This window comes from Dipodomys merriami, unplaced genomic scaffold, assembly GCF_024711535.1.
Source record: "Dipodomys merriami isolate MVZ:Mamm:240054 unplaced genomic scaffold, mDipMer1.0.p SCAF_21, whole genome shotgun sequence".
In the NCBI taxonomy this organism is placed as follows: domain Eukaryota; kingdom Metazoa; phylum Chordata; class Mammalia; order Rodentia; family Heteromyidae; genus Dipodomys; species Dipodomys merriami.
In genome coordinates, this window is record NW_027203493.1 from 9,595,935 (window position 1) to 9,620,951 (window position 25,017).

General features: G+C 50.1%; 1 protein-coding gene across 1 annotated transcript in view; it reads left to right on the forward strand.

The window, feature by feature from the left end:
• Positions 1–25,017, forward strand: part of Alx4 (ALX homeobox 4) — a 41,294-nt gene that overhangs the window by 10,499 nt on the left and 5,778 nt on the right. Inside the window, exon 2 of the mRNA XM_070032038.1 lies at positions 21,492–21,799. Coding sequence (XP_069888139.1) covers positions 21,492–21,799 — 308 coding nt within the window. The remainder of the gene's footprint in view (positions 1–21,491; positions 21,800–25,017) is intronic.

Below are 25,017 nucleotides of genomic sequence, written 5' to 3' on the forward strand. Positions count from 1 at the left end.
AGCATGGCTGTGGGCAGTGCTCTGAGACAAGCGTCTTTTGCACAGCAGGGCCTGCAGGCCCAGTCCTTGGCAGGCAGGGCCTAATGAAGCTGATTCCTGCCCTGTGGTGCTGGCACCCTTGCTGGAATAAGCCACATGGGCTGGGTGAGAATCCTTAGTGCGGTGCCAGTGGTCTGGGGCTTCCTGAGTAAGGACATCTGAAGTGGGCCTTGGAGGCTGACTGGAAGTTCATCAGCTGAAGGAACCGGAAATAGCCCTCCAGACAGGAAATAGCATGAACCACAGCCTTAGGTTGGAAAAATGCATACAGCCAGCATGTGGCATTCGTTCGGGACATGGTGGATGCTATAAGGTGAGGCTTGAGAAGGATGGGCAGGAGGACTGGTGGGTGGGACTTGTTTTCTGCCAAAGGTTCAGGCCTGGGGAGCCACTAGACAGATGCTCTGAGCACAGCAGATGCAAACCCAGGCTGCGGGGGGGGGGGGGGGGGGGGGAGGGCGGGGGGGGGGTTCTGGTGCTGCTAACTTTAAACACTTCATTTTAATTAGGGGTGAATATTGCATTGTGGTAAAACATGCATAATATAAAATTCCATTTTAAATATATAGTCCAGAAGCATCAAGTACAGCCACAACCCACAACAACACCCACAACCATCACCTCTGTCTATGTACAGAACGTGTATGTGTGTGTGCCAGTACTGGGGCTTGAACTCAGGGCCTGGGCACTCTCCTTGAGCTTTTTTTCACTCAAGATTGGCACCCTACCCCTTGAGCCACACCTCCACTTCCAGTTTTTTGATGTTAGTTAGGACATGAGTCTCTCAAATTTGTCTGCCTGGGCTGAATTAAAACCATAGTTTTCAGATCTCAGCCTAGAATTACAAGTATAAACCACCAGCGTCCAGAAAAATTTTTTTAATCATTCAAAATGAACTGTATCTATGGATGACATCTCCCAGCCTCTCCCCTGGCTCTACGTTCTGTCTCTGTGAGTTTTCATTTTTAAGTGGAATTGTGTAATATTTTATCCGTTAGTGTCTCATCATTTCTGTCTCTTCTGGGCCAATGGTGTAACTTCTCTGGAGTTCAACACTTTTGCCCTTTATTAACTCCAGTCACTTGTCTTTTTGTTGAACTGAAGGAATTCTTTTTCTCCCCAGTGCTGGAGATGGAACCCATGGCCTTGCATGTGCTAGGCAAGCATTCTTTTCCTTGGCTATATGTCCAGCCCTGAGCAATTCTGTCTTGTTTGTTTGATTAATTAGTTGGTGGGTTGATTGATGATTGACTGGTATTTTCTTAGACTACATATTTTCAGGCTGACCTTGAACTCAGGATCAACCTCCTAAATACTGGGATTATAAATGTGCTTATCTATGCCGAATTAGGGATTCTTTATCTATTTTGGATGATAATCTCTTATTGGATATTTGATTCGTACATATCATATATCATAAGTAAAATCATAAGTCATTATCATTATGTCAAATAGCCTGTGTTCTCTCATCCTGTAATTGGTATCCTTGGATGTACACACATTTAAAATTTTTATTTCTCAATTTTTCCTCTGCTGCTTTGCTCTTGGTGAAACAGCCAAGAGAAATCACTGGTAATGCCAATGTTACAAAGATCCTCTTGTGGCTTGGGAAGGTGGCTCAGTGGTACAGTGCTTGCCTTCAGTGCATGAGGCCCCGGGTTCAATTCCTCAGCACCACATAAGAAGAAAAAGTGGGAAGTGGGGCTGTGGCTCAAGTGATAAAGCACTAACCTTGAGCTGAAGCGCTGAGGGACAGCACCCAGGCCCAGAGTTGGCCCCATGACCCACAAAAATGCAAAGATCCCCTTGTTTTTTCCTGCCCCCACCCCCAGCTTCATCGTTTGGGCTCCCGGGTTTAGATCTTTGATCCATTTTGAGTTAAGTTTCGAGTGTGACATAAGCTTAGGCGGCTTCTCCCTACACGTGGACCTGCAGTTTCCCCAGCACCATGTGTGGACAACATTGTCTTTTCCTCTGGGTGGTCTGGAGACCCTTGTTGAGAACAATGGACTATATTTACAGTTTCCTTCTGGGACTTCTTTTCTGTGGCACTGGTCCATCTGTCTGTCTCCAGCATGGCCTTCTTATGTGAAGTCTAGATCACAGAGCGCAGGGGCCACTCGTGGGTCACCCTATCCATCTTCTCCCCTCCAGGCTTGAGATAGACCAACCACAGGGATTCAACTCAAGAGCACATTGATTTTCCAGGAACCAGAGTGAGTGACAGGGATGGGAAGCCAAGCCATAGACCCAAGCTCCAGAACCGCCACTTAGCCTTTCGGTAGGGGGCGGGGTCCCTAACTCCCCTCTGTCCCATCCTATGGGCTCCTGTCCTTTAGAAGAAATTCTCATGTGCTCACCCAAGTTCAGGGCCATTCACATCAGGACCACTAGGATTCCAAGACCAAAGGAGGATATACTTAGGAGAAGAACACAGAGTCACAATGTCTTTGTGCATCTGATCATATAAAATAATATTTATTGAAATGAATGCCAGGGAATGAAAACAAAAGACTTTTTTCTTTGTTGCTGTTTTTTTTTGTTTTGCTTTTTTGGTCTTGTTTGTTTATTTATCTGTCTTTGGGAGGGTAAGGGGAAACACAGAAATGGAACAAAGGGCAAACAAATGCATCAATGGTACTCACTAGACACTATGTTAAAATGAACTCTGTAACTTAGGATGGGAGGGAAAAATTGGGAGAGACTGAGGGAAGGGGTGACGTCCAAAAAGAAATGTACTCACTATCTGACTTACGTAACTATAACCCCTCTGTGCATTACCTTTATAATAACAATAAACAAGAAAAAAAGAGGATTCCTGAACCTTCTCCTCTTGGGGCTGGGAGGATCCCCAGGAGAGAAGCCTGCTGAGTACTCTGCAGGCTCCATGCACCAAACATTTCTGTTTGATTCCTCTAAGAGATGCTTGCTGTTCCTGCCCCCTGCCCTGGCCACTCACCGGGGCCTGGGGATCTGGGGGCTGGACAGGAATACCACAGGAAAGACGCTGTTCTAATCTCTACCGTGTCAGAATATGCTAGGGTTTAACTCAACAAGGACAGGTAAAGAGTTTAGAACAGGTCCCAGGATAGAGTGAATGCTCCATCAAGTTGGCTGTTCGTATTGGTCAGGTTTGACCGAGATCCTGGCTGGATCCTGACTTGGTCCAGCTGCTCAGAGACCCTGGCAGGCAGTTTGGTTGACTTGGATACATAAGAGATTGGAAAGTGAGTGTCTTATGACTGAGTCTCCTCTGTGCGATTGATGACGTCTTTTAACAAGTATGGATTGTGCTGTGAGGGTCCCCAAGGGACTTGCTGCCTGTGAGGGGTCGGGGAGCAGGAGAGATGGAGGAGTGAGGAGACTCCCCCAGCCTGCTCCCACCCCTACATCCACGGCTCCCTGGGGCGCTGCACCCTGTCTCCATGAACCACTGCAGCTGGGCATCGCTCTCTCCCTGCTCCTTCGGAGTGTGTATTTTCTGGGCTGTTCAGAGTTCGAAGCCTCTAAGAGCTGGGGAGGGGAGTGGGGGGGTCAGATTGTGTTTATCTGCATTGGGAGCTGTTGGGCACCTGAAGCCAGGCTCAGGGAAAGTGGGGAAAATCTGACCTGTGAGCCTCAGCTTACCTTCCAGCACTTAAGGAGGTGTTCTTTTATGAGTCACATTTTCCACTCCAACCTCTTGGAAGATATTAATACCTGCATTACAGACAAAACAGAAGAGGCTCAGAGGGGACAGTGACTGGTACACAGATCTGCTAGAGTCAAGGGCAATTTTCTTTTCCCCATCACATCTCTACCCAGGGGGCTGCTGGATGAACTCTTGACCCTGTGGCCATTGTGACTCCAACACTGTGTGCACACTGGGGAGGGGGGTGCTCCTGGGCAGGTGGCCATATGGACCACACCATTTTCCCACCATGCCCTGAATCTGACCCTGATGCCTAGACTCTACTCTCTCCCCTCTCCTGAGCCATGTGGGGACATAGACCTGCCCACCACCCAGAGAGTGGAGGAGGGAAGAGAAGCCAACCACGCCCTCACCCTGAGCTGAATGGGCCCCTTCCTTGTTCAGCATTAACCCTGAGGCCTGTGAAAAGGGGCCGATTGGGAGCAAGAACATGATTTGAGCAGAGGCAGGTAGAAACACCCAGCCTTTACTTTTTCTGAATCCACAGGTGTCAGACCCTCAGGAACAGGTTCCTAGTGTGAATCTACACAAAATACAGCCTCACAGTTTCAGATTCATTCTCTTGTCACAATTTTTGTTTTTTTGCTTTGTTGTCGGTCGTGAGACTAGTGCTCTGTCACTTTGAGCCACAGCTCCACTTCCAGTGTGTGCACTGTGTGTGTGTGTGTGTGTGTGTGTGTGTGTGTGTGTGTGTGTGTGTGTGTGTGGTTAATTGGAGAGAACAGTCTCATAGGCTTTCCTGCCCAGATCGGCTTTGAACTGTGATCTTCAGATCTCAGCCTCCTGAGTAGGTAGGAGTACAGGTGTGAGTCATTGGGCTGGGCCACATGATCCATTCTAAAGCAAAGACTTTGTTGTCTAGTGAGCTGAGTCAGTGAGAGAATGATTTCCAACCTATGCCTTCATTGGGAATCTTGAAATAGGAAATGTGATTGATATTTATGCAGTGTATTAGTCAGCTTTCCATTGTTGCAACAAAATACCTGAGGTGATGTGTTTATAGAGAGAAAAGCTTTCTATAAACTTTGACTCCGTTTTGTCTGCGTCCATTGCTTTGGTCTGGTGGTGGCAGTGCATCATGGTGGGGGCACGTGACAGAGCCGAGCCACTTCCATCCTAAGCCTGGGAGCAAAAAGAAGAAGGAAAGGGGCTGGAAAGCCACCTTCAGGGGTGCACTCTGATGCCTAAGGACTTCTCAGTGGGCCCATCTCCACCTCCCACCTAAGGCACCAAGCCTTTAACACGGGGGTTTGGCAGGAGGTGGGGCTGGGTTGGGGGGAGGGCATTCAACACCCAAGCTCCAGTGTACATTTGCTAGACATGATGGGCCAAACACTTGTACCTGTCAGTTCCAAATCCCAGCCAGCTATGCAAAACCGCTAGCCAAAAGCTTCCATATAAAGCTTTATACACCCCTCAGAGAATGTGAATAATTTACAATTTTATAGCTATAAACGTGGGATTTCTATGAAGGCAAACACTGAGTGGTCTTTTCCATGCTGGAAAATTAGGAGCGGAGCAGCAGCGTCACTCTGATCCCGCCATTTCCTGTTTCTCCTGCCCAACGTCCCAGTTTACCACTAGTTCCCTAGCTTAGAATGACCACCTATCAGCAAGAAAGCACCAGATGTGGGTGCAAGAAGGTGTGTGCTGGGTGCGGGGAGCCTGGTGCGGCCTTGTCAGGCACAGTGTCTGATGGTGGAGGAAATCAAGAGTCTACTCTGAAAAGATGGTTTTTGTTGTTGTTGTTTTGACACAGGGTCCTACTATATAACCCAGGTCAGCCTCAAACTTAGGATCTGCCTGCCTCAGGCTCCTGAGTGCTGGCGGGGAGGGTTACAAGTCTGTGCTCACTTGGTCCTTTAAAAAGCCATATCTGTCTGTCTGTCTGTTGGTCTATCTATCTATCTATCTATCCATCTATAGATATCTATCTATAGATCCATATCTGTTTCTATCTACCTAGATATTTATCTATAGATAGATACAGATATGTATATATGTACATGTTTATATGTATGTATGTGTATATACATTTAATATTTATTTATAACAGAAACCAGGTACTGGTGGCTCACATCTATAATCCTAGGTTCTCAGGAGGCTGAGACCTCGGGATCATGGTTTGAAGCCAACCTGGGCAGACAAATCTGAGAAACTCTTATCTCCACTTAACAAGCAAAAAACTAAAAGTGAACATGGAGCTATGGCATAAGTGGTAAAGCACCAACTTTGAGCACAAAAGCTAAAAGATAGTTCCAGGGCACTGAGTCTAAGCCCTGATACCAGCATTCACATGGGTGCACATGCACACATGTATGTGCGCACACACACAGCATCTAGACATTCATCTGGACATTCAGCATCTAGATATGTTTTTGTTTTGTTTTTTTTGTTGTTGTTCTGGTTGTTTTCTGGTCCTGGGGCTTGACCTCAGGACCTGGGCTTTGTCTGTGAGCTTCTCTGTGCTAAAGGCTAATACTCTCCTTAAGCCATAGCACTACTTCTGGCTTTTTTGGAGTAGTGTACTAGAGATAAGAGTCTCACAGACTTTCCTGCCCAAACTGGCTTTGAAGCACAAGCCTCAGATCTCAGCCTCCTGTGTAGCTGGATTACGGGCGTGAGCCACCAGTGCCTGGCTTCAGCATCTAGTTTTTATACCAGTTCCAAGCATTCACCTCACAGTCTTTGTCACACAGATGTGAAATGGGCCCCGGCTAAATGGGAATCCTGGATGCCGCTTTGCTCAGAGTTTATGGTTCATAAATGTCATGTGGGCAGCTGGATCCGGGCAAACTCGAGCTGAAGAGGAGGCATCTGGGAAGGCTGGGATGGAGTTGACGGCTGCAGGCTGAGGGACACACGTCACCTCTGCCCCTGCAGCCCCACCCTGGCCATACGAACATGTCCTGGTGACCGAGTGTGGGGGGGCAGGAAGGAAGGGGTGTTTACCTTGCAACCCATCTGGGATGCGAATGTCCTCAGCTTTGCTTTATAGGAAAGCTTTGCTTTGTGCAAGGCACACAAAGGCTATTTTTGCAAGAATGGAGGCAGAGCCACTGAGTGGCAGGGGAGCCTAGGCTTCTGGGCTGCCTAACCAGACACCACCACCTCTGCAGCTATGTGCACCTGCCCTCTACCTGCCCTCCCACTCCCAAGGTAAGACTTGGCAGGAAGGCCTTGTGTTTCTGCTACCTGGTGCTTTGCCAGCTTGTCGCTGGCACCCCAGGTTTAGTGATTGAATGGACGGATCCGGGCCAGGGGTAGGCCTATCCTGCCCCAAACACCTCACAATCACTTCACTCACTTTGTGCACAATTCAGTCCCCAAGTGGCATTGTAGTGTCCTTCATGGTGTTGAGGACACGGGCTTTTTTCCTGTCACCAAGGGAAACATAAACATAGGTGATCAAGTACAGATGTCTGGAGAAGGGCCTGGGGTCACGTAGTTTGGGGGAGGTGGAGTGGGCCGCAGGGCTGCAAGTGGGAAGACACAAAGCAATAGACAGAGCTGAGGTTTGGGGAGCTGGGTTAGACCCTGGATGGGGGTGGAGGGGCTGGAAAACTTGGTCTCCTGAGGAGAGCAGCTAACAGGGGTGGACAGGATCCGTGATGGAGGTGAGACCCTCCCACCTACCCACATCCAGAGGTCATCATCTCCCAGTGCTCCATTCGCAGCAGGGGTCTCCCGAGCGACATTGCAGGCTGCCTCTGCGTCCTCTGAGGTAGGCCTTGCTCCTGTGACTCCACTGTATCCTCAGGGCAGGTGAAGCTTGCCTGGGCTCCTGCCCAGAGCAGTCTAGGGGTGGGGGGTAGAGGACACAGCACTACCTCCAACTGGCCATCCACTTGAGGCTGGGCCTTCTAGTGAATACCAGCTTGGTCCCTCCCAGCTGTGTGATCCTCAGAAGTTAAGAAACCCCTCTAGGCCTCAGGGTTTTTATCTGTAAAACTGGATTCTGGGGAGGGACAAGTAAGATAATGGATGAGTGGGTGGGACCTCACAGCTGCAGGGGACAACACTGTTGTTGGGTCACGCTGGTTGGAGGGACGCCCCTCACCTACCACCCCTAGACCCCAGCTTCTCACTTGGACCCACACAATCCGTGGTTGGGCTGGGCTGGGCTGGGATGATGTGTTATTTTTTTACCATAAAATGCACCCGTATGCCAAGCCCTCATTGGTTTTCAGTCCTCGGTTCCAGAGTCCCCTAACCTTTTGCCCCGGAAGCAGTTACTACTCTTTCCTGCAGGTCCTGCTTTGTGCTGGTGGGACCCAGTGCTCTTGCCCCTTGACTGTGAGTGTGACCTGTCTGTCCCCTCCCTGAGGAGGTGTGCAGGAATAAATAAATGATATGAGTCCCAGGCTGGGGAGAGACTAAGAAAGACGTGTCCCAGACACGACATGCTGAGGGCCCTGGGCCGGGACAGAGTGAGGTCATCACAGGGGTGGAAGCAAGACAGAGCCTCCAAGTATGAGTTTTTGTTTGTTTATTTGTTTGTTTTCCTACAACCACTTGTTCTGATACAAGGAAACCTTTCTTACTGAGACGGCTTGTAGGAAAATTAAAATAACAGACTCAAATTTTAAAAATTAAAAAAATTCATTTTTCACTTTTCAGCTCCTCTAACAGCTCGGTCCTGGCTCACAAATCACATGTGGAGGCTAAATGGGGAGGCCAGAGGCAGTGAGGCTGCGGGCCACACTGCCACCAGCCCTCATGGGCTGACGATGCGGGCTACGCTGCTCCCCAGGGGTCTCAGACAAGGCCCTGATTCCACAAGTTGGTTCTTTGCAGCCTTTCCATTGTGAAAGAGTTTCAGATCTAGCTAAAAGTTAGGAGTGCTGAGAAATCCCAGAGTCTGGCGACACTAATCCACCCTTGCTGACGCTGAGTCGTTGGTGTGTGTCGTCCTCGGTCTCTCCGGATGTCTAGCCGCACAGATAAAATGCATATGCCAAGAAGTGTGGCCACACAGAGAGACACACTATTACTGGAGGGCTGAAAGATCGTAGTCTGCAAGTTACAGACAATGTAAGGAGACACGGTCCACATGCCGGTGCTTGGGGTCCCCAGGGGAAGTACCCCCAGCCAGGGTTCAAATCTTAGCAGTTGTCTTCTACTATCTGTGTGTTCTTAGACAAGTTCTTTTACCTCCTTTGACCAGAGTTTCTGAGGCTGTAAAAACAGGGTGTTTCACATGGTGTCTGTAAAGGGATGGTAACCATGACGACTGCACCGCAGATGCTCAGAAACCTTGTGGAGGGTGAAGCACTGTTTCTGGTTATCTGGGAGGCTCTGTGTTAGTTCCTTCCATTATCTGAACCAGGGGGAAATCTCTCCCCTCTTGTGATGGTAAATGGGACCAACCACAGGGGAAGGGGCTGCAAATCACAGGGCAGTCATCGGCAAGTCAGTTGTTTCCTAAGCACCTACTCTGTGTCACTGTAGCTAGAGGCTCCAGGTTTCCAGGAAGGAAAGCAACTCCAGAGAATGGTTAGTGACATTATATAGTCCCTTGTGGAGCCTGGTTTATCCGCCTGTGGAAGGAGGGTGCTAAGAAAGGCCATGCTGTGGGAATTTTGAGGAGTGAAAATGAGCCAGGAGTGAGAACTTACTTGGAAGTAGGAGAGGTAGAATCCCACAGAGGACAGAGACCTCCTCACTCCTCCTAGGTCCAGAATAACTATCTGAATGGCTAATCATTCCTAGTGGCCTCAACTTCTAGAAATCTCCTCTGGGAATGGGGGCCCTGGGGTACCACCTCCTCCCAGAAATCCTTTATTAAAACTGCATTGCCTCCTGGTGGCCAGTATGTGCAACTGCAGCCTTGGTTTTGGCCTATAGGAGTTGGGCCTAGAACCTTGAGGCTGGATGGAGGATCAGCCCTCTGAGAGAGGCTGCTATGTCCCTCCACAACCACTTTTTGATCCTCATTCCTATACTTCCATGGCAGAGATTCATGCAGAACTGAAGAAATAGCAACCAAGAGCTTAGTCTGAGGCCACCTGAGCAGGCACAGTGCCCCCTTGGTCTTTCATGTCCTGCCCTATGGGCCTCTACTAACAAGTTCTCTCCTATCTCCAGGCAGCCGCTGCCGCACACAGACAGTGTGTGGTGAGGACCAGACCCCTCCTGGGTCGCAGCCAGGGCTAGGGCCTGGAGCCTGTCCTGTAGGGGTCTTGCCATCCTTAGCAGGGCATGCAGAGCTCTCTCAGTCCTGCCAAAGGCAGAAGGATCCCAGGAGTGTGTCCTCCCAGTGGGACACACACATGCTAATGTGCACGAATCCCAGGAGTGTGTCCCAGGTCCAAGACCCAGCTCAGGAAACTCAACTGCTCAGGTGGGAGTGAGGGGCAGGTCCGAAGCCGGATCTTAACGCAGGAAAGTGAGTGTGATCAGGCCAGCCGTGGAGGTCCAAGAGGAAGCATAGTAACTATCACTGGCCAAACCTTGGAATCCTAGGAAGGTCCTTTATGGCAGAAGAAATATAAAAAAAAAAAATAAAGGATTCAGGTAAGGCCTCACATTCACCTAATACAGCAGCAAAGATTTTTCAAAAAGCTCTGTAATGACCAGGATTGGCTGTGAGGTGAGAGGCTGAGGTCAGGGGCTTGTTTGGGGAAGGCAGTCTGGCTGGGTTTATCAGAAGCCTGGAGACGTGCATAAGATTTAACGCTGCATTTCTAGTTCTTGGCATTTCCAAGGTGATCACTGTGCATGAATAGAGATGGAAGTGTACGGTGTTCATCAGCACCGTTAGGACTTCACATAATCACAGACCCACGTGCCTAGCAGAAGAGGAACGATTCAAGAATGATAGAATTTCTCACTGTGGTGGGAGTTCATGTAGTACAAAAAGAAGTATAGAATATGGCTCTAGATTCAAAAACTGAACAAAGCTGAGCCAGGTGCCAATGGCTATGCCTGTAATCCTAGCTACTCAGAAAGCTGAGATCTGAGGAGCAAGGTTCGAAGCCAGCTTAAGCAGGAAAAGTCCATAAGACTCTTGTCTCCAATTAACCAGCATAGAAGCCCAAGTAGAGCTATGGCTTAAGTGGTAGAGCATCAGCTTACCAGTAGAAAAACCCAGAGTATGAGACCTTGAGTTCAAGCCCTAGTACAGATAACAAGAACAAATTTTACAAAACGCATGTTCCAGGTGTGTGCGTGTATGTGTGTGTTTATAGATTCTTTCTCTTATCATGATTCTTAAAAAAATTAGTTCATAGAGGACATAGGGTGGGGAGAGCTGCAGAAGGTACAGAGAAAGGGAAAAAGACAGCAGCTAGTCCTTGTTAGTCACATGGATGAGGGACAGACAGACAGACATAGCAGTTGGGGGGGATAGCTGCCACTTGCACAGGGCATTGTGGGAGAAGGGCCATGGTGGGGGGACATGGGGAGGTTCAGGTCTGTGGGACAGGAGGGGACCATCTGGCCTACAAGACCCTGAAGACACATTAAACCTGATTTGTAGGGTTAGCAGACTTAGCACAAAGCAAACAAACAACTTAACTAGGACACTGTTAAAATTTGAATGTTAAATACATATTCTTATATAAATACTTAAATACTTTTTAATGTCAGTATTTGGGATGTTCTTAGATTGAAAGTGTTACTGCCAGGGCACCAGTGGCTCATGCCTGTAATCCTAGCTGTTCAGGAGACTAAGATCTGAGGATCACAGTTCAAAGCCAACCCAGAAAGGAAAGTCCATGAGATTCTTTATCTCCAATTAACCACCAGAAAACCAGAAGTGACACTGTGGCTCAAGGTGGTAGAGCACTAGCCTTGAGCAAAATGAGCTCAGGGACAGAGCCTAAACCCTGAGTTCAAGCCCCATAACCAACTCAAAAAACGAAACGGGGTTCCTATGTCATCTTTGGCCACCCTATTGAGGACTGGGGGAGCAGTGGGAGACTTCACAGAGGGTTCTGGCATGTGCAGAGGGTTCTGTCTTAAAAGTACCTCTGCTTCTATTTAAGGGTGGTGACGCCCCCTATCACACAGCCCCCATCAGCAGTCTAATGCCTGCTGTTTCCAGGAGAACAAATAGAAAATTCACACTCACAAAAACAAAACAAAAGCTGGGCACTGGCGGCTAACGCCTGTAATCCTAGCTACTCAGGCTGAGATCTGAGGATCTCGGTTTGAAGTCAGGCCAGGCAGGAAAGTTTGTGAGACTCTCATCTCCAATTAAGCACCAAAAATGCTGGAAATGGAGCTGTGGCTCAAGTGGTAGAATGCCAGTCTTGAGCAAATGAAGCTCAGGGGAAGTGTCCACGCCCTGAATTCAAAGCCCCAGGATTGACAAATAAGAATGAACAAAGTTAACCTGTACACCCCTGTTCCTACTTCTGGAAAACCTCACACTCTATGCTTCCTTACCCAGATGAGATTTTCTTAATAAATGATGTGAGTCTCTCCATGCGATAAAATGCTGTTCTATACTGTAAATTTTGTTCACTTATTCACTATATGTTTTTTGAGCACCTTCCAAAGAGATTTTGCTTTTGTTTGGGCAGCAGACAAAAGCAAAAATATCCAGACATTGCTTCTTGCGTGATGTAAGGAGGGAGGGAAAGACGATACGTAAACAAGCAAATGCAAGGAACCAGATAAATGCATAATAAATCCTTCATATCAAGTGCCAACAAGAAACAGTGTTTGGAATAAAGGACATAGGAAAAGTCTTCCATTTACAGAGATAGCATCCTTTATTTAACCAGCCCTTTGTTTTTGTGTATTTTCATTAATTTTAAACTGAATACCATAGTGAACTTTCTTCATTCTTTAGGCTCATTGTTAATTATTTCTTTTGGATAAATCCTTATAAGTGGAATTTCCATGTCAAGGCATATATTTGAATAATTGTGTGTATGGGGGGGAGTTCTGGGACTTGTACTCAGGGTCTTGTACTCTTGGCTTTTCCATTCCAGAGTGGTACTCCACCCCTTGAGTCACTCCTTTGTGTCTGGCTTTTTGCTGGTTAATTAGAGTTAAAGAGTCTCACAGATGATTTATTGGGACTAGTTTCAAATGGCAGTGTTCAGACCTCTCCCTTGAGTAGGTAGGATTACAGGCATGACCTACCAGCACCCAGCATTATTTGAATAAATTTTGTATTTTCTCCTTAGTTACACTTTTAACATTGTAAAATAATATGCTGTAAAAATAAAGCCTATACTCACCATTACAATCAGCATACAGAATACCGTCTATAGGTCTATAGTGGCACACGCCTGTGAACCCAGCTACCTGGGAGGCAGAGGTAGGAGAATGGCAGTCTGATGCCAGCCGAGGCACAACAATAAGACTTAATCTAAAAGCAAACTAAAGCAAAAACTGTTGGAACATGGCTCAACTCAAGTGGTAGAACACCTTCCTAGCAAGGATAAAGTGCTGAGTTCAGTCCCCAGGATTGCTTTGCAAGAAGACTGTTATTTTGGAAGAGTTTCACCACACCAGTGGGACTTTTCAGTAGATAGATCTCCCTACCCCTAACCCCTTCCACCACCAGCCACCACGAGCCAGCTGTTCTCTGAGCCTGTAGTTCTGTATTTCCAGGAATGTCATATGGTAGCAAAGTGGAACTGCACAGTCTGTACATTTTGAGCCTGGTTCTCTCACCAATCACAGGGCTGCCTCTGCCATTGCTCCATGTCCTTGTAGTGTTCTACCGCGTGGGTGCTCCATAGCTTACATATCCACTCAGCTGTTAACACATACTTGCTGTATTAGCTTTCTGTTACTGTTACAAAACACCCGAGGCCGCTAACTTAAAAGAGGAGAGGAAGGTTTACTCTGGCTTTCACTTTCAGAGGTTTCAGTCCATGGTCACTAGCTGTGTTGCTTCAGGTCTGTAGTAAGTGAGCCCATTACAGTGTGAGTGTGAAACAGGGGACCCTCTCACCTGAAGGAGAGAGCCTAATATCCCATAGTCTCCTTCCAGGACCAGTGACCTAAGACCTCCCCAGATCCCAGCTTTTTTCCCCCCATCTATTATGGAGCTTGAACTGTGGGCCTGGGTACTCTCCCTGAGCTTTTTTGCTCAAGGCTAGCGCTCTACCACTTTGAGACACAGCACTACTTCCAGTTTTCTGGTAGTTCATTGGAGATGAGAGTCTCACAGACTTCCCTGCTGGGACTGGCTTTGAACCATGGTCCTCAGATCTCAGCCTTCTTACAGGCATAAGCCACTAGTGTCCAGCTGACCCCAGCTTTTAAAGATTCCTCTACCTTCCAAAAGTGCCAAGTGGAAGAGTGAGTGAGGCGGAGGCCCGGGGAGGTGAGGGCAGCGCTAGGCCGCAGGCAAGTGCAAGGTACTTTTATAGGACCTAGAAGTCCTAGCTGTCAGCAGCGTTCAGTTCTCTTGTTTTCTGCCATGACCACAGAGTAAAAATATAACTGTGCACTTAATTTGCGCTTCCACGGTGGGGGTGCGTGTTTGCATGCTTATTTGGTGAAGTGTTGGGCCAGATAGCCTTACTCATCTTCTTCTCTAGCCTACTCATCATCTTCCTCCTCCTCCTCCTCCTCCTCCTCTTCCTCCTCCTCCTCCTCCTCCTCCTCCTCCTCCTCCTCCTCCTCCTCCTCCTCCTCCTCCTCCTCCTCCTCCTCTTCTTCTTCTTCTCCTCCTCCTTCCTTTTATATTACTATTGACTAAACTCTACTCAGATTTCACCATATTCCTCCCGGGGTCCTTGTGCTGTCCCCACCTTTTCTGCTTCGAGACGTTTCTCGCTTGGCTGGTGGCTGTTGGAAGTGGGCGCTGTGCCATCTTCTCAGCAGCTGGCCAGAGCGTGGTGCCCCGCCTCTGGCTGCCCTTGGCAGACGGGCAGCCCGCGGGATGGGGCAGCAGTTGTGCTCCCCAGCCCCTACCAAAATGTCACCCAGCTACGACTGGCCCTTAGCATTTATTTACTGAGCCTGAAGGTAAAACACAGATGTCCAAATTTGAGGTCTGCACAGAGCCCCAGGGTGCAGGGGACCGATCAATGGCTGACCTTTAGCCACCGCTCCCCTTGCCCCCGCCCCACATCTGTTTGGACAGCAGTGGGTTTAGTCAGTGCCCTTTAAATAGCATAAAAGGGCCTCGTGCTGGCCTGTTTTGTTTAAGGAGATTACATCGGTGTGCTGTGCACTCCGCCACAGGGTGTGTGTGGGGCCGGCTCACCCAGGGAACAGAGTGAGTGGAGGAGCCCCGGCAAAGCAGATGTTTGCAGGGAAAATAGATATAATCAAAACCATGGAAGAGAAAATTACCCAGGCCCCCGTACCAAACGCTCCATCTGCACTGTGTGTGTGCATGTGTGTGTATGCATACACATATACACACATGGCTATATCCACTTGTGTGTGGGCTGGATCATGCCTGCCCATATCCACAGCCACACACAAGTGTACCTGTCTGTGCCCATGGGCACACATGAGCCCCTCAGGTGCCAGCATGTGTGCTCACAAAGCTTTCTGAAGGCAGCCATGCGGTTTCTTCACGCCTCTCCCCAACTGCTGGCTGGTGTGTGGGACCCTGGCGCCTCTCCCCCCCTCCCCACACAGAGGAGTTCCCACAAAGAGGCTCCCAGCACCCTTCCCACAAGGGTTCTAGAAGTGCCTTCTCTCTACATCACAGCAAAAGAAAGAAGTCATGGGCACCTTTTGGAAATCTCCTTGATTTAAAAAAAATGGTTACTACAGAGTGAGGTGAGGTCATTAGGTTGACCATGCACACAAAGCTGGAAGCAAAAGGGAACAAGGCCAGGTTTCCCATTTCTTGAATTTCCTGAGCTCAGGCTGAAACCCCACCCCCCAGGGCTGTGGGCACGGGAAGAAAGGTTTCCTGGAAGGGTACAGGGAGAGGTGTGAGGCCCTGCCTCTGTCTCCTGCTGAACGTGATCACCTTGAACCGAATGCTTTCCACCCGCTTCAATACCAGCCTTGGATCTCGCCAAGACCCTTCCGGATTGCATCCCCGAGGGGGATCGGCGCTGGTGGGGTGGTCTCCGTTCCTCACTTTCTCTTGTGTGCATGACTTAACTTCTCTGGTTAGTCCCAGAATAGGGATGCATTGGGATACATTGTTCTGCCTTGGCCCAAGGACAAAACCTCCCAGGCCCCTCCCCACTCTGCGAGGGGTGGAGCCTTGAGCCAGTCTGGAGCTCTACATGGACCAGGCAGAAGCAGTCCCATAGATGAAGGCCTGACCCCAACTGGGCTGTGTTATTGCTCAGCCTACCCCAGTGTTGGCAGGGGCAGGGTGTGTGTGCTGCATCTGAAGTAGGGTCCCCAATATCCCAGCAAGCTGGGGCTCTCAGTGACCTCTCCTCTCCCACAGAATGTGTGTGTGCGTGTGTACCGCACATGCATGTACCCGCAGGAACAGTCAATGCCTGGATTATTCATGTTGGTTCTCCCCCCACCTCTTGGGTCCCAAGTCTGTTTCCTCTTCCCTTCCTCATTTCCTACCCAATCACTGCAAGGAGATATCTGTCCCTCAATCACCTGCCACATCAGACAGCAGCTTCAAATGGTGGCTTGCTCTTTTTTTTCCCCTCCTAGTTGTAGGACTTGAATTCAGGGACTTGAGCTCTCTCTAAGCTTTCTCTATCAAGGCTGATGCTCTACCACTTGAGCTTCCAGCTTTTTGGGTGGTTCACTGGAGACTTTCCTGCCGAGGCTAGCTTTGAACTCAGACTCTCAGATCTCAGCCTCCTGAGTGGCTAGGATTATAGGCATGGGCACCTGGTTTGCATTTGTTTTTGTACATCTCTTTCTAATTCATCCACTTTCTCATCACTGGTTTCTTCATTTGCTCAACAGATGTTTTCTATATGAGTCCAACAAGGTCCTTGCACATAGTAGGTGCAGAAAGAGGTACAAAATGATTTATCTTCTTGTCACTTCTCACAGATGCCCTGTGGCCTGGCCCGCCCTGTGCTGAGAAGGGACCATCCTTGAGGAAGTGACATCAGAAGGGGACAGTGGGGTCTTGATTTGAACTAGTCTGCTAACATGAGCCATCAGTGGAGAGATGAGCGGAGGGCAAGGGTTCTTGCATCCTAGAGAGCTTCCTGGCTGGGGCAGCTAATACCTGCTTGAACCTAGAGGTCAGCTGGAAATGAGGGACAGTCAAGGCAGGAAGCCAGAGGTGGGGGCTGTGCGTTCTGCCTTAGGAGCAAATCTGGCCCCGTCTCAGGCTCTGTGTTTTCAGGAGCCAGTTGGTTAAGGTAGCATCATCAGGCGAATTGGATTCTGATGAACACCCAAGCCTCGCCCAGGCTAGTGATCTGGCTCACCCTTCTGGACCATCTAATTGGAGAATAGTGGGCTGGCTTTGCCAGGCCAGCCTGACACCCACCCCCTGTCACAAACTTGAGACCATCAGGGCCCCATGTGTTTGGATGCCACCTGCAGAACAGCAGTGGGAATTGTGACCTTTGAAACCAGGCAGGTAGCAGAAGGCAAGAAGGGGTAACTGTCCACTCCCTGTGCTGGAAAGAGTCCCTGGAGTTCTACACCAGGGACCAAGGCCCAGACACATAGGAGGCAGATATGGGCTGGGTCTGAGGGCCAAATGACCCAGCTCCTGGGGACCAGAGCCCCGCCCTCTCCCCCAAGGCTGGAGGAGAACACTCTGTTGAGATGCTGCTGGTGGACAGAGCTTACAGCCCGTGACCAGGTTAGGATCTAGAACTAAGCACCAGCCAGGGCCACTGTTCCTCATTCTAATAGTTAAGGGGTGGGGGGGCGGGGACAGAACTCAGAGGCATTTTCCTTTGTGGTCTAAATGAGAGACCCAGCATCAGAAGTTAGAGTGAGACAGCCAATAATCAAGAGTGGCATTAGAAGGATTTCTTCTGTCTTCCTCTGGGAGTCAGAAGCAGGAGTTTCCTCAACTTCCTGCCACCCACAATGCCAGTATATCTGCCCTCATACCCCTTTTCACATCTGCTGGCACACCCCACTCCTGGCCAAGGGGGGATGCCCCACAGGCTGAGGCAATGTCAGCCAGCCTTGCTCTCCAGATGGGACCTGCGAGTCCCCCTCCCCCACTCAGATGAGACCCTCATTGGTGACGCGTGTTGTGGGAAGTCACAGACCAGAGACTAGGTACAGGTCCCCACCTCTCAGGCTGGTGGTCTTGGCACACACCCTGCCACTTCCTTGTTTCTCCTACTTGGACTTAGTGGGTGGTAAGAGGTGGGCAGCAGTAGACTCTCCCCTCCCCATGGAAGCCTGGACTCTGCCAGCTCCATGGAAGCTTCTTGGGGCTGTGTCTTGCCACATGTATTCTGGGGCTGTCTTCTCCCGCACCCAGGATTCCTGGGTTGTGTAAGGTCTCTGAATTCTTTTATTTTCCCCCTAATACTCAAGTTTGAACTCAGGGTCTCACTCACTTGGTTGGCACTCTATCATTTGAGTCACACCTCCAGCGCTTCTTTTAGCTGGTTAAATGGAGATAGAGTCTTGAAGACTTTTCTGCTAGAGCTGGCTTCAAACTGTGATCCTTTAGACCTAGTAGTTAGGATCAGAGGCATGAGCCACTGTATATATATATTTTTTTTTTTCTTGCTAGCCTCAGTTTCTCCCCTCCCTTCCTCTCCCCTCCCCTCCCTCCCCCCGCCCCGTTAAAACTATACATTTGGGTCACTCCCTAAGTCTAAAGACTTTTTTGAGAGTGGGGGCCAGTCCTGGGGCTTGAACTCAGGGCCTGGGCACTGTTCCTGAGCTTCTTTTACTCAAGGCTAGCACTCCACCACTTGAACCACAGCACCACTTCTGGCTTTTTTCTGTTTGTGTGGTACTGAGGAACCAAACCCAGGGCTTCCTGCATGCTAGGCAAGCACTCCACCACTAAGCCACATTCCCAGCCAACCCGTAGATTTTATAACCTGGAGCGGCTCTTACCCAGTTGGCCCCTGTTGCTGTAGGGTGGTCCCAGTCCTAGACTTCATTCAGAGGCCCCTGCTGGGCTCCATAGGGTATAAGATGGGTTGGGGGAGCTGAGCTATATCAGGCAGAGGTGGGGGGAGGGGAGGGGGCATCTCCTCTTGGCCTGGCTGCTAGGAAGTTGCTCAATGGAGATGTTTATTTTTGGTGAACTGGGTGGGATTTCTTTCCTTAAAAAAAAATCCCCAAACATAAAACTTATTTATGTGCCAGGAAGATGCACATCTTTGCTGAAAGCCCTCAGCCCAGCTGGCAGCCACAGTGTGCACCGCGCTGTCGGTTCAGGGGAGGCCCTCCGTGCCCCTGGGCTCACGGGGGGGGGGTCATTTGTGATGTCTTTGGACCCGTGCACCAGTCCTCTGCACTGGGCATGGCCCTCGGGCACAGCTCTTACAAGTCCATCCGAGGTGACTCTGGGTGCCCACCTCATGCCCTTTCTTCAGTGCCTTGGAGGAGGAGGGGCAATGACAGAAGTGAGATATCCCTCCCAGCTTCCCTGGGGTACACAGCCGGGACAAGAGGGATCCCGAGCCTGGGCCCCCAGGATCTAGACAGAGTCAGAGACCCGGGCAGGAACATCACTGTGACTTCGTTTTTGTTTTGTTTTGTTTTTGGTGTTGTGCCTGGGGCTTGAACTCAGGACCTAGACACTGTCCCATGGCTTTTTTTGTTCAAGGCTGATGTTCTACCACCTGAGCCAGAGCTCCATTTGTGGCTTTTTAATTGGAGATAAGAGACTTACAGACTTGCCTGCCACGCTCTGGCTTTCCACCCTCATCCTCAGATCTTGGCCTTTCCCTGATTATGGTGGTTCTTAACATCTGCTACTTGGATGGTTTTGCAGCAGAGACCGGGTTCAGAGTGGTCAACTCTGGTACCTCAACGTGGACTTGTGACGAGGAAGCTTACCCCCGTGAAGGGTTTTGTGGACTGCCCCACGCTTCTCATTGACTGAATGCATCCGTCCTCCTGCTCTGCCGGGCCTCACAGGCAAGGGGGCTTGCACCCCCTCTGCACACCTCCAATTGGGGCCTGTCCTGCACGCCCAGACACATCCTTCCACACTTCTTCTCACTCTTGGAGGTCTGGTCCTCCGTTGGGGTCCTGTAGTGCTGACGGAGCTCATGGGCTTCCCAAGCCAGGTCAGAAATGAGAGCCTATAACCAGTCAAGCCACACAGCCAGCACAGCCAGCACCACACACGCCATTCTCACAACTCCCTGTGAGCAAATACAGCAGGAGTCTGTGTGTGTGTGTGTGTGTGTGTGTGTGTGTGTGTGTGTGTGTGTGTGTGTGTGTGTGTGTGTGTATGTGTGGTTACTAGGGTTTGAACTCAGGGCTTGTGCATGCTTGGCTGGCATTCTGTTACTTAAGCCATAGCTCCAGTTCTGCCACTTGAGCCACAGCTCCAGTTCTGCCTTTTGCTTCCTTCCTTCCCTTCCTTCTTTCTTTCCTTCCTTCCTTCCTTTCTTTCTTCCTTCCTTCCTTCCTTCCTTCCTTCCTTCCTTCCTTCCTTCCTTCATCATCTCTCTCTCTCTCTGTCTCTTTTTCGTGCTGGTACTGGGGCTTGAACTCTGAGCCTGATACTTTCATTGAGCTTATTCACCCAAGGCTGACACTCTATCACTTAAGCCACACATTTACTTCCAGCTTTTTGCTGGTCAATTAGCAATGAGTCCCTAGATTTGTCTGCCTAGGCTGGCTTTGACCCACAATTCTCAGGTCTCTGCCTCTTGCCTCTTGAATATCTACAATTATAGACATGAGGCATCAGTGCCCAGTTTCATTCTGTCCTTTTGTTTGTTTTGTTTGAAATAAGGTCTCATGAACTTTTCTGCCTGGGCTGGCCTTGAACCATGATCCTCCTGCTTTCTGCCTCCTAAGGAGCTAGGGCTGCAGGCATGAGGCACCAGCACACGGCTCACCTTCACTTATAGAGGGGAAAACTGAGACTTTGGGGGGGGGTTAGGGAACCTATCTGAAGTGCAGAGCGGGGGAACCCTCCCCTGCCAGGCCCCAGCTGGGCAATCTGATTGGGCCAAGCTTGGCCTCCACCTTGTCACCCTCCACACCTCTGCTCTGAGCCACTAGGTGTGTGCTGCATTCTGTCAGCAGTGCCCAGCAGCGAGCTGTGAATGTGTGGATCACCCCTCTGAGGGAGGTGGGGGGCCTGCATGTGGACATCCTGGAGATAAGGGCCTGACAGCGCCTGTAGATGGCAGGCAGCTAGACATGGCTGGTGGTGGGAAACCTGGCCCAAGCCCAATCGTTCCAACCCCCAAGGGAGGAAGGACCTCAATGGGCAGCGCTGGAGAACAGTGTGGAGGATGGGGCGAGTGGGGGGGGAGCAGGGGGCAAGGGGTGTGGTCCTCAGCACTGGAATTTCAGAACACTGACTCCTGGGACCAGACTCTGCCTCTACACTGGCCTCTTTGAGTCCCCTGAGCCCTGGGTTAGGAGGTCACTGGGTAGATTCTTAAAGCGCTCTTGATGAGTGAATGTTGTTGCTGTAGGATAGGAGCTTAGCTTTCCTGGGGCGGGGTTAGGATCACAGATTGGCCAGGCCAGTTCACATGTTATTGGTTCTAGAAGCGATCCTTTCAAAGATGATGCCAAAGCTACTCAGAGAGGGAAAGGGACTTACCCGAGGTCACACAGCACGATGACGCTAACCTGGATTAGAAATTGAGTCTCCTGATCTCATATTCGAGGCTCCTCTGGGGAGAGGCAGGATGGGCTCCCCCAGCCTCCCCTTCTCTCTTGCTGGATTTGTCCATTGGTTTCTGACCGTGTTTCCTTCCCTTTTCAGCCAAAGAGAGCTCCCTGGGTGAACCGGAGCTGCCACCTGACTCCGACCCCGTGGGCATGGACAGCTACCTCAGTGTGAAGGAGGCTGGGGCAAAGGGAGCCCAGGAGCGGGCGAGTGCCGACCTGCCGAGCCCCCTGGAGAAGGCCGACTCGGAGAGCAACAAGGGCAAGAAGCGCAGGAACCGGACCACCTTCACTAGCTACCAGCTGGAGGAGCTGGAAAAGGTCTTCCAGAAGACCCACTACCCCGACGTGTACGCGCGGGAGCAGCTGGCCATGAGGACGGACCTCACGGAGGCCCGCGTGCAGGTCAGCCGGGGCTGCGGGCCAGGCTAGAGCCCCGCTGGGCGCATCCACCACGCACACTGGGCAGACCCCAGAGAGGAGGTGGAAGGAGGTGATCCCAGTGGAGGCCCAGGAGGCCACTCTGTTCCTGGCCCTCCACCGCATGAGGCCCCAGTCCTTGACTGAAGAACAGGGGTAATGGAGATGGGAAACAGGGTTCCTAACAGACCCATAGCATGGGCGAAACCCTGGTGCCCTCAACTGTCTGCTGGCCATGTTCTTTCTGCCTTCAGATCTTGGTCACACACTTGTCTGAGGGGTCTTCCTGGCCACCATGGACAAAGTAGTCTCTCCCAGACCTCAAACCCACTCAACCCCACTCCACACAACCAGACCTGACACAGATCAGTACAACCCAAACCAAAACAACACGAAACAATATGCACAACACAACTCAACTGAAGCCAATACAACTCAGCACAACCTTACCCAACACAGATTCACCCAACACAATTCAGTTCAGCCCAACATAGCTCAACACAATGTGCCCACCACAACCCATCCCAACATTGTACAACAGGCTCAGCACAGCACAAGTCAGTAACCCTAACATAGCACAGCACAACTCAGTACAATAAAACCCAACACAATAAAGCTCCACCCAAAACAATTCAATTCAATGCAACACAACACCTTAAGTTCAACACAACACAGCTCAACCCAATACAATCTAACCAAACCCCAAACAACATAACATAAATCAACACAATCCAATGTAACCCAGCACAGTTTAGCACAATCCTTACAACACACCACAGCCAAATGCAATACAGGACAACAAGACATAGTCAAATGCCATACAGACCAACCAAACAAGCCAACACAACCCAACATAACAGACTAACCCAGAACAGCATAATCCAATACAACATAGCCCAATCCAACACAACTCAACTCAAACCAACACTGCTCAATACAAATACAACTCTACACAACACAACACAACTCAACCCAATGCAATCCAACCTAATCCAATTCAACCAAACCAGGTCACTTTCTATCATTTTATTATTTGCCCTTTTTTCCTCTTTTTTTTAAGGATTGTGTGATTTGGCTTACTTTATTTTGCCTGTCCTTCACCTCCCACTAGAACATGAGTTCCTTGGATGTTCATTCCCATATCCCATATCCCCACCAAGGAGAGAAGCTAGACTGTAAGCAGACCCAATGGCCCAAATCATTATCTAGAGACCAATTGCCTTGCTTTATCCAGAGGGTGAGTCCCTCTCTGCATGGAATCGTAACAGAGAAAGAACCAGAAAGTACAGATCTCTGAGTTGTCAAAATAGAGTTGACAAAACTCACTCCACTTCAGTTGCTCAAGCTTCAGTTTAGCACAACATATATGCCCAGGTTGCTTTTTCATACACTAAGTGCTAGAAGCTTCCAGGCCAGTGCTGTCATATGGCAGACTTCCCAAGAGTGGAATGGCGTCCATATTAATCAGTAGTGCCATTCAGACCTTTGGGCCACCAGGCATCAGAACAGCCCTGCAGTCCACCACAGAGAGCTCTGGGACTGGTTCACCAAGGAATGTGGTTCTAAGCCTTTTAAGATGTCTGCCTCTCTCAACCATTCTGTTGAACATGGCTGAGGCTGTAATTCAGCCCATGAGACCTCACTTGCCCGAGCCTAGCAGGAACCTCAGAGTTCTGCTTCCGTTCCAGCTGAGGGATCACGGGAGAAAGAGGAGCAGGCGGGCAAAGAGGAGATTGACTTCAATGCATCCTCACTGGTGCTGTGTTGGCTTGGGATAAAGCAGCAAAGTCTACTCAGTGGGTTGCATGGGTGTGTTGCATGCATGCTTCCTAAGAAAGAATGCCCGTTCCAAGAGCAGAACTCATGGAGAATTATGAAGCCTGCCCAGTCATTACAGAATACAGAAAGGACACTGAGGTGCAGTTGGCATTCTTTAGTCACCATTGTGTAGTTAAAACAGGGTTCTCCTGCTCACCCTTATGTACTTGGGCATACTTCAAAGACAGACTTGAGGTAGTTGACAAGCTAAGATTTCTCATTTTGATCTAAGATCAAGGATGATGTCATGAAATGGGAAGGTTATTATGTCCAAAATCTTGGGTTGAGCACAAACTTCAACATTGAGCTTACTGGCAGCAGGTATAGAAAGGGAAACTCACATGCGCGCGCACGCACGCGCACACACACACACACACACACACACACACACACACACACACACACACACACACATTCCTATTCAATGGGAAGGACTGTCGAAATACAGGATGGTAGTGATAGACAGGATCACTTGATCTTCTGACTTGATAGATGAGAAAGGAAGTCACAGAAGTAGGAAGTGATGGCTTGAAGCTACTATCGACTCAGAAGCAGTGCTGTGCCGGTGTTCCAGTCCAGCGCTCTTTGACTCTAGCTTGCTGTACCAGGACACATGCCAGATTGTTCTTTGGCTTTTCTTTGTACAAAGGCAGCAGGGTGGGTGGGATCTTCATGTGCGTCAGACCTCTGGGTTGAGCTCTGAGCCTGGCAGTGCCCTGGGGGGTTTGGGGCTGTGATGGAACCCCTGCCGGCCTCTGTGGAGGTTGTTTGGGGCCCCGCATTCAGCTGGTGACAAGCCAGGTGCCTGGCGTCGAGTGGCGGTGGGGATCGGGAGGGGGGGTCGATGGGGTGGGGGGGTCTCAAGATGGACTTTTCCTGGGAAGAAGCCTGGAGTCTGGCCTTGCTCCAGGGTGGGGTGCAGGGGCCTCTCTGTGCTGTCTGGGATTCCAATATCCACAGCTGGTGTCTGAAGACAATAAGACAGAGGCCTCCCCGCCCTGGGCCACCCCGCCCTGGCCCCAGATGGGCTGCGGTTAGCCAGGCCTCCGCCAAGACAGTTGGTTCTTTGCACAGCTCGGTCCTCGGGAGAGGCCTGTGCTGAGTGGGCCTAGGCCCGGGTGGGCCCAGGAGCGGGGTGGTCCTGGGAATAACACGCAGAAGGAGAGGATGGCTGGGACTGTGCAGTGGGCTCTGCACCCCGCTGCATAGTGGAGGCAGAGCTCAGAGGCCCGGCTGGGGGTCAGAGATGAAAGACCCTGGATGTTGGCACAGAGTGGCCACCAGGATGTGCTGGACCAGCAGGCTTAGCTTTCTTTGCGGTCTGGTCAGAAGCTCTAGACCTGGGCACAGGGAGAGGCCGAGGCCAGAGGAGAGCTTCTGTAGGA